A 9,051-nucleotide genomic window follows, 5' to 3' on the forward strand; every position below is an offset into this window, starting at 1 on the left:
ACACCAAGGCCCCGGGTTCGGATCCCACATAGGGATGGCCGGTTCGCTCACTGGCTGAGCGTGGTGCTGACAACACCAAGTCGAGGGTTAAGATCCCCTTACCGGTCATCATTAAAAAAAAAAAAAAAGATGACTGGTAACAGGATCTCAACCCTCAACTTGTTGTTGTCAGCACCACACTCAGCCAGTGAGCGAACTGGCCATCCCTATATAAGGATCTGAACCCGTGGCCTTGGTGTTATCAGCACCACAATCTCCCAAGTAAGCCACGGGCCGGCCCTAGTGCTAAGGTTTGAATATCCCCTCTTCTAATTCATGTTGGAGCTTAATCCCCAATATGGTATTTGAAAGGTGGGGCCTTTAAGAGGTGATTGGATGGTGAAGACTATGCCACCATGAATGGATTAATCCATACATGGATTAATGGGTTAATGGTTTAATGAATTCTCAGGAAGTAGACTGTAGGATTTATAAGGAGAGGAAGAAAGCACATGAAAAGACACTCTTGGGCCGGCCCGTGGCTCACTCGGGAGAGTGCGGTGCTGATAACACCAAGGCCCCGGGTTCGGATCCCACATAGGGATGGCCGGTTCGCTCACTGGCTGAGCGTGGTGCTGACAACACCAAGTCAATTTCAGGGAGCACTCACACGGGTATTTTTCATTGCTGTTCTTTTTAAGCAATCACACAAACAGACAAAAAATAACAGCTTGCACTCGGAGTACCAGTTGCTCTTGTGCTTTATCTATATTATCTCATTTAATTCTCACAGCAACCTTATGAGGTGAAATTGAGGCACAGGCAGATTAAGGAACTTGTTTAAAGTCACAAAACTAGGAACCTAGGTAGTCTGGTTCTGGAGTCTGGCCTCTTAATCACTATGCCGCCATCTTCTCTTTCTTCAAACACAAGAGAAACTAGAGATAGTAGGAATAAGTAAACTTGCCAAAATGTCCACTTCCCAAAAGTAGCAATTAAAAATTCCTAGCTCTGGGCCAGCTCCATGGCTCATTCAGGAGAGTGCGGTGCTGGTAGCGCCAAGGCCGCGGATTCAGATCCTATATAGGGATGGCCGGTGCGCTCAATGGCTGAGCGTGGTGCAGACCACACCATGCCAAGGGTTGTGATCCCCTTACCAGTAAAAAAAAAAAAAAAAAAAAGACACTCTTGCTCAGTGATACCCTGAATCACCACAGGACTCTGCAGAGAGAGCGCCCACCAAGATGAAGGCCATCAGAGATGTACTCTCTGGACCTTGGACTTCCCAGCCTCCAAAACTGTAAGAAATAAGTTCTGTTTCTTTATAAATTACCCAGTTTTAGGTATTCTGTTATGAATTACAGAAAATGGACTAATACATATAGACTCTGTACATACATGACCATCCTTGCTGCAATAATCCTGGAGATCTACAGTGCATCACAGACTTTTTTTTTTTTTTAAAGATGACCGGTAAGGGGATCTTAACCCTTGGATTGGTGTTGTTAGCACCATGCTCAGCCATTGAGCTAACCGGCCATCCCTATATAGGGATTCGAATCCGTGGCCTTGGTGTTATCAGCACCGCACTCTCCCACGTGAGCCACGGGCGGCCCTATCACAGACTATTGATATGCATGTTTCAATTCAGTTTTCAATGGGCAATAATAACAAAGTTAGTTGCTCTCAGTTTGGCCCCAGGTATTCTGAGTTTGGGCACTGCTATTTCCATTTGAGGACCAAGATCTACACATCTCAGTAGCACTGAAAGGGTGAACAAACTGGTATAGAGTGCTGGAAAAAAATTGAACAGAATAGTTTATTTCTATTCTAAAGCTGAAAACCACACTGCCTAATATTGTGTTGGTATGCTGGTATGTAAAGGAAAACAACATTGAGAAAGACTGCAGCTCTTAGAAGAGAAACAAGCCTGCAAAAAATGTCTAAATTACAAATTCGTTCATGTTCATAGAAGTCTCTAGTAAAGATGCGTTGGAATTTTGTAAGAACAAATGAGACTAGACTGCCTTTGTGCAAGATTCTTTAGCTGACTAAAACGTGTGTTTCCAGTGGCAGTTTTGTCCTACACAAAGCCTTTTTCCCATATGGCCTTTGCTCTTTATATCGTGTACGTTAGGCTTTTGTTTGTTATCAGTATTTGTCATTAATAGCATTTAAACTGCTCTTTTAGAATCTAAAAAGCAGTTTCACATCACAATATCGTATATCTCTTTATAGCCCTTCCCTTGGTTTTTACGGCAACCTTTTAGAAAGTAGAGATAAAGAAAAGGTGGCTTAAGAGTAAAGTAACAACCAAATTAAAACTCCTGGTACACCAATCCTCCGCTTTCTTTAGGCGATAAGATTAGGAGTGGGATACTACGATGATTATACGCTAAGACATAACCGAAAACGCTTGTAAAGTACGCTGCAAATATTGATCAGGAAGAAGGAAGTCCCATCCCTCTACCCCCGCCCCTTGGAGATCGCGGGGGATGGGCAGGGGAGGACCCTGGTGTGTAATTCCACTCTCACGGCTAGGCGAGGTCCTGATCTGGGCCGCGGAGGAGCAGAGTAACCATCCCCCTTTTCTCCTAGACCCCTCCCCCGGAGGCCCGGCCGTCCCTGGAGGCCCTTTAACTGCAGCACGCTGTCGGCCCCGCCCCTCCCCGCGGCCCCGCCTCCCAGGCGCACCCCAGTGCAGCGCACGTCCCCCATGTTTCTCCGCTCAGGTCTGGCCACGTTCTCTCCCCTTCTCCGCACTCTTCGGTCTGCCTCTGTCGCCGCCATGAGCACTGGCACCTTCGTCGTGTCGCAGCCGCTCAATTACCGTGGCGGGGCCCGCGTGGAGCCGGTGGACGCCTCCGGCACGGAGAAGGCGTTCGAGCCAGCAACCGGTAAGGAGACGGGGCGGCGGGGGACGCAACGAGGCCGGGCGGGGACGGGCGCGGGCGCGGGTTGACCCTCCCTCGCCACGATGGGGCACGCCAGCCTTTATTTCGTGCTCTCTGCAAAGGATCGCTGAACACAAATGGTGGCAGTGTAAGTGTAAAGTAGTACGTGTAGGCTGCTACGATTCTGTGGAAACGTGAATGCACTTGGGCAGGGACAGGAGGGGAGCCGTAGAAAAAGCAGAAGCTGGTGAGTTGCGTGCTGGGATCGTGGGCAACTTTATAGCAGTTAGAACAGAGTCCGCAGAGTCCGGGTGCAGGAAGCGTGCCTCTGTTAATGATTCATTTTTAAAACTAGGACTACTGTAATGTCTTCAGCTGTGTGCATAGGAGAGGATTTCCAGAAGGACGCGGGGGTGGGGTGAGGAGGATACACATTTGTGTTGGAAGTGGAGAGGCGTTCACAGATAACTTTTAACAGCGCGAATGAGGACCTCGTCGCCTTTTCTGTATGTGAATTAGAATAAAGTAAAAAACCCCACCTTTATCTAGTGCTGTCCCCACTCCTGCCTTATTGAGGTAAAGTTGACAAAAATTGTATATATTTAAGGTGCACAATGTGACGTTTTGATATATGTATACGTTGCGAAATGATTACTGAAAGAAAGTGAGCCGAGATGCCGGGTAGCATTCAAGCTTTATTAAAGAAAGAAATCTGGGCTGTGCTCAGAGTGGCACAGGGCCCATGGCTGCCTTGAAAATGGTGGACAGCCCCAACAATGGGTTTGCCAGAGTTTATATTAGCTTTTGGGCGCGCAATGTGGGGCGGGGGGGAGGGACCATTAGGTTGATGTAACTGGGTGGAGAACTGCACGCCCCGCGCCCCCCCCATGCAGAAGCCAGAAAGTTGTTTCTAAGTCAGGAGGCTTCTTGTAAAAGGAAGAGGGGAAGGAGAGGAGGTGGGCGGCGCCATTTTGTACTTGGGCTTGTCTAAAGTGGCGCTGATTATGTTGCAGATCTATTATTCCTGCTTTTTAAGTATAGGAAAAAGGGCTGAGGTCTCATTCCTCTGAAGCTACTTCCTGCTGGAGATGAGCAAAGATATTGAAAAAATAAAAGATTTAGGTGGGGGGGGGGTATTGGTTTCGTGTGGGGGGGCTGTATTCCTCTGGGGAAAGGTCGCTGATCCTGAGGGGCTGATATCCTCCTTGCAGGAACAATTCGGCGACCTTTTGGTTGGTGAAAGCCTGCATACGTTCCTGCAAGAAATTAGAGAAACACCAAAAGAGACAGGGACTAAAAAGTAGGATGAGGCACAGTTAGGGGTCCTAGTAGGCACATAAGCCAGGGTATCCAAGGGTTCAGTGAAATGGCTTAAGTTGCTTTGGGTCACACTGGACTCATTTATGTAATAACAGCATTTCTCCCCCCAAAAGAGGCAGGTGCCTTCCTTCTCAGCTGTAAGGAAGTAAAATAAAGGGCCTGACAGTTCTGTAAAGCAACTGTCAACTGTCGCGAGTGAGGTGACCTGTCACTGGAGGGAAGAGATGCTATCTATGTTTAGTTCTTCTGAGAGTTTTTGATAGAAAGACACAGTTAGGGGTCCTAGTAGGGGCATAGGCCAGGGTATCCAAGGGTTCAGTGAAATGGTTTAAGTTGTTTTGGATCACCCGGACTCATTTATGTAATAACAGCATTCCTCCCCCAGGAAGAGGCAGTTGCCTTCCTTCTCGGCTGTGAGGAAGTAAAGGGCCGGACGGTTCTGTAAAGCGACTGTCCACTGTCGCGAGTGAGGTGACCTGTCACTGGAGGGAGGAGATGCTGTCTATGCTTAGTTCTTCTGAGAGTTTTGATAGAATTGAGAGGCAGTAGCAGGGCCCGCTATGCTAGTCCCAGTTGCAGAAAGGATCTCTGCCCCAATTAAAAGGTACAATTAGTGCCCTATGGGAGCGGGGGCACTTCCTGAGAGGGAGGGGCCGAAGTTAGTCCCAGTCCCCTCTGTCTGGAGGGTGATGTCAGGGACGAGCCAAACAAATATGCAAGAAATCGAGTTGGGGGCAGGCAACAGGATAACATAGTTTTACGAAGGAAATATATTCCGGTTTTAGGGCATGTATGAGGAGGGGGTAAGTGAGTGGTAGCGTTTGGTGTTTGTAAGGCAGAGTGTGGGCACGCCCCGCAGAATGCTGACAGTCCCCACTGAGGTGAGATTAAAGTGAAGAGACGTTTGTGGAAACGTTACGGGCTGCATTGACAGGGGCGGGGTGGCCACAAAAAGTTTCTCACGAAGTGGGAGACAGATGAGTAGTACTGCCCAAGTAAGTTGTTGGGAACGGTGCATGTCAGGATTAGTCCTGTACTAAACAATATGAACGACGTGTGTCAGGATTAGTCCTGTACTAAATGGTATGAGCTGTTAGGCTTTATAACAGGAAGGATGGGTACATTGAAAGGTGAGTGGGTGAGCCGTAAGAGATGAGAAGAAAGGAGTTTGTGTACCATGGGTTTTAAGCCTATTAGGTATTTGTTAGTGATGGGGTACTGTGGAACAAAGAGGGGTTCCACCACTTAACAAGGATAGGGGAATGGTGCGTAGCAATGGACGGAGAAGAAGTTTCCCATTCTAGGCATTAACCTTGTCTGAGGGAAAGGGGAAGGTGGATGCCTCAGGGGCCAGGTCTGGGTGCAGCCTGTAACAGGAGCATTGTAGCTGCAGTTCAAGTGTTTAGGGTAAGAGTAGCTTTGAATTTGAAAAGAATGTCCCATCCCAGAAAGGAGGCTGGGCATTGAGGCATTTTTAAGAATTTGTGTGTGAATTGGGTGTGAGGTAGGGTGCAGGAAAGGGGTTGAGTGATCCGTGGGCGGCATTCTGATCCCGTGACCCCTACTATTGTGATAGAGGATGGGGTTGTTGGTCCTGCATACTCAGGAAGGGTAGAGAAAATGGCCCCTGTATCAGTGACAAAAGAGATTGGCTTACCTGCCACGAAGCCAGTTACCGTGGCTTATGTGTGATGATCTCTGTGGGGGCCTCATGCCCTGGGCATCATCAGTCCTCCTGGGCAAAGCCGAGAAGCTCCGGTAGGGATGGCCAGGAAGCCAAAGGCTGTAGGTTGGGGACTGGGCCACTCCCTCTCTGGCGAGTGGCACAGTCAATCCCCCAGTGACCTGGCCATTTGCAGTGAGGATGGGTTATGACAGGCCCATGCTGAGTGGCCCAGTTGACTGCATTTGAAGCAGTTCCTGGGTGGCTTGTCTGTTGAGGCAGCCAGCTTTGGAGTATTTGAGCCTTGGATGGCATTAGCCAGGAGCTAGTATTTGGCCTGATCTCTTTTATAGTTTTTTCGAATATCAGGGGCTGATTGGGTAATGAAATGAGAGTGTAAGAGGGCCATGCCTGCAGGGGAGTTTGGGTCTGTATGTGTGTATTCATGTAAAGACTCAGAGAGGTGGGTTAGGAACTTGCTGGGATTTTCAGTGGGTCTCTGTGTGATCTCTCTAAGCTTGTCATAATTGACTGACTTGTGAGTAGGCTTTTGGAGGCCATGAAGTAGGTGTGTGATCATATTATCCTGGAGATCCCGATCCCCATGGCCAGCCTGGTAGTTCCAATTTGGGTCCATGCAAGGAACAGCAATGGCTCCCACAGGCCTCCTTTTATTTTGAGCATGTACCTGAGCCGCCATCCAGACCTGCTCCCTGTACATGGAGTTGGACAATTCTTTCCATCCCAGCCACTTCACGGAAGGGTTATAAAAAGCTGGAGCTGAGGCAGGGTTATTACCTGGTGAAGGGGGAGAAGGGGAGGGGTTGGGCTGAGGACAAGCATCTCGAGGGCAGGTAGAGGGGAGAGAGAGAAACGTGGAGGGCTGACGGATCAGAAGATTGATACGAGTCTGGAAGGAGAGGTCGAGCATGAGCTAGGAGAATTTGACACATAGGACAGTTTTGGCAGAGAGAAGAACACGTTCAGAGATAGGAAAAGTCCTGAACAAGGAATTTCTATAGCTTTTGCCGTTTTGGTGAGTGTCTAAATTGAGTGCCATCTTGTGGCCACTGGGATCCATTGTAACGAGGCGTTTGAGTTTTAATGTCTCTCCGGAGGCCAACAAATTGGCCAGGAGAAAGCCCAGAGGTGTAGAGTGGCCCAGAGGCATACAGCGCGGAGTACAGTAGAAAAGGGGACGGGATGTTTAGGTTCATTTTCTCCCTGGAGGCCAAGAAATTGGCCAGGAGACGGCCCAAGGGCATAGAGTGTGGAGGTTTGGATCACGAGGATCCCATTTTGAGGGTGAGAAAGGGCAGTCAGTCCTGGTAGAAGAAGCGTGCAAACAAAGAGTGCCCTCTCTGTTGCCCACCTTCTTTTTGAGAGGAAAAAAGCCAAGCAACCACCCAATGAAGTGTCCTTCAATAGCTGGGGGGCACGGGAAGAGTTCCCTCGGCCAGGCGCCTGGGTTTCGTAGAGACCTGAGTCGTAGAGAGAGTAGTCAGGGGAACCGTAGAAGTAGGCAGGACAGACCCACTGACTCACCCTGAATCGAGGACGATGTTGGATGCATTGGTGTGAAACGGCAAAAGGAGAGAGAGTCCCTAGTGTACCTGATTCTGGCAGGTCCGGGAAGGGCGGCCAAGGGTCAATCACCCCCAGAGAGAGAGGATCGTCCACAATGTCGGCCAAAACCCTTCCTGGCACCATAATGAAAGAAAGTGAGCCGAGATGCCGGGTACCGTTCAAGCTTTATTAAAGAAAGAAATCTGCTGGGCTGTGCTCAGAGTGGCAAGAGGGCCCATGGCTACCCTGAAAATGGTGGACAGCCCCAACAATGGGTTTGTGAGAGTTTATATTAGCTTTTGGGCACGAAATGTACAAGGGGGAGGGACCATTAGGTTGATGTAACTGGGTGGAGAACTGTACCGATGCAGAAGCCAGAAAGTTGTTTCTAAGTCAGGAGGCTTCTTGTAAAAGGAAGAGGGGAAGGGGAGGAGGTGGGCGGCACCTCCTCCCCTTGGGCTTGGGCTTGTCTAAAGTGGCGCTGGTTATGTTGCAGATCTATTAATTACCACAATCATGCCAGTTAGCATATCCATTACCTCTCATAGTTGCCTTTCTGTGTGTGTGTGTGGTGAGAACATTTAAGATCTACACTCTTAGCACATTTCAAATATACAATACAGTATTTTTAACGGTACCCACCATCTGTACATTAGATCTCCACAAGTTACTCATTCTGCCTATCTGAAACTTTTTTCTCCAGTGCTTAATGTGTGCCAAACACTTTGCTGGGCGCTGGATTTCCTCTGAAAACTGTGACACAAAGCTAAGGAGGAAGAGATTTTTTGTTTGTTTTTTGCTTTTTGTTTTTGTTCTGTTTTGCTGGGTTTCATGGAATATTTGTGGGGGGAAATGTAAATATTTTGTGTAAACCCGAAGGGCATGGAGCCAGGGCAATTAAACTGAATTTCAGGTGCCTAGAGAATTTAGGATTGACCATCCACCCTAAACCACAGAGCAGTGACTTGTCAGAACTGCAAGGGGCCACAGAGATCATCACAGCCCTCCTTTACATATGAGCAAACAGCTTCTCATGCCCCCACACTGATACAAAGAGAAAGAAAAATTGCTCTTTATTTTAACTGCCTACAATGCCTGTCATCTTCAGACACTGTCTTTTATCAACTGACTATTCAAGTTTGTAACAGAAATTGCAGATTTGTGAAATCCCTCTGGAAGAAGAGTCCCAGGAGTTCTTGTGAAAAGGAACTGCTTATTTGGTGTAGTTAAAAGAATTCTTGTTAGTAGAGTTGGTTACAACCCTTGGGCTATGGGTCTAGAAAAACTGATTGTTTCATATTTTGCACCAGAATAGGGATAGTGAATAAAGTTGGAGTAAGAAAAGGAGAGACTGTGTTTATTTGAGAAAAATATTTTATTGCTTTTAGGAATATCGTTCCTTGATATTACTGTTTATTAACCATATTCATTAAGTTTCAGTATTATAACTTACATAGAACATAGATAAGGGATTTAAAATCAGAGTTCAAAGACCAGTAGATCAATTACTTTCAACTTTGATTTTGCAAGACCCCTGAGGTTCTGACACAGTGTGAAGGTCCGTTGCGAAATGATATATAGAAAGTTAATGTTAGGAGCTAGTATTTGGCCTGATCTCTTTTATAGTTT

The 9,051-nt window shown here is 47.6% G+C and overlaps 1 protein-coding gene across 1 annotated transcript in view; it reads left to right on the plus strand.

The window, feature by feature from the left end:
• The first annotated feature begins 2,639 nt into the window (after nt 1-2,639).
• ALDH9A1 (aldehyde dehydrogenase 9 family, member A1) overlaps nt 2,640-9,051 on the plus strand; it is a 37,273-nt gene continuing 30,861 nt past the window's right edge. Inside the window, exon 1 of the mRNA XM_008578683.1 lies at nt 2,640-2,876. Within this exon, the coding sequence (XP_008576905.1) occupies nt 2,696-2,876 (181 nt within the window). The 5' untranslated portion in view covers nt 2,640-2,695. The remainder of the gene's footprint in view (nt 2,877-9,051) is intronic.

This window comes from Galeopterus variegatus, unplaced genomic scaffold (assembly GCF_000696425.1).
Source record: "Galeopterus variegatus unplaced genomic scaffold, G_variegatus-3.0.2 Scaffold1742, whole genome shotgun sequence".
Taxonomy (NCBI): Eukaryota; Metazoa; Chordata; class Mammalia; order Dermoptera; family Cynocephalidae; genus Galeopterus; species Galeopterus variegatus.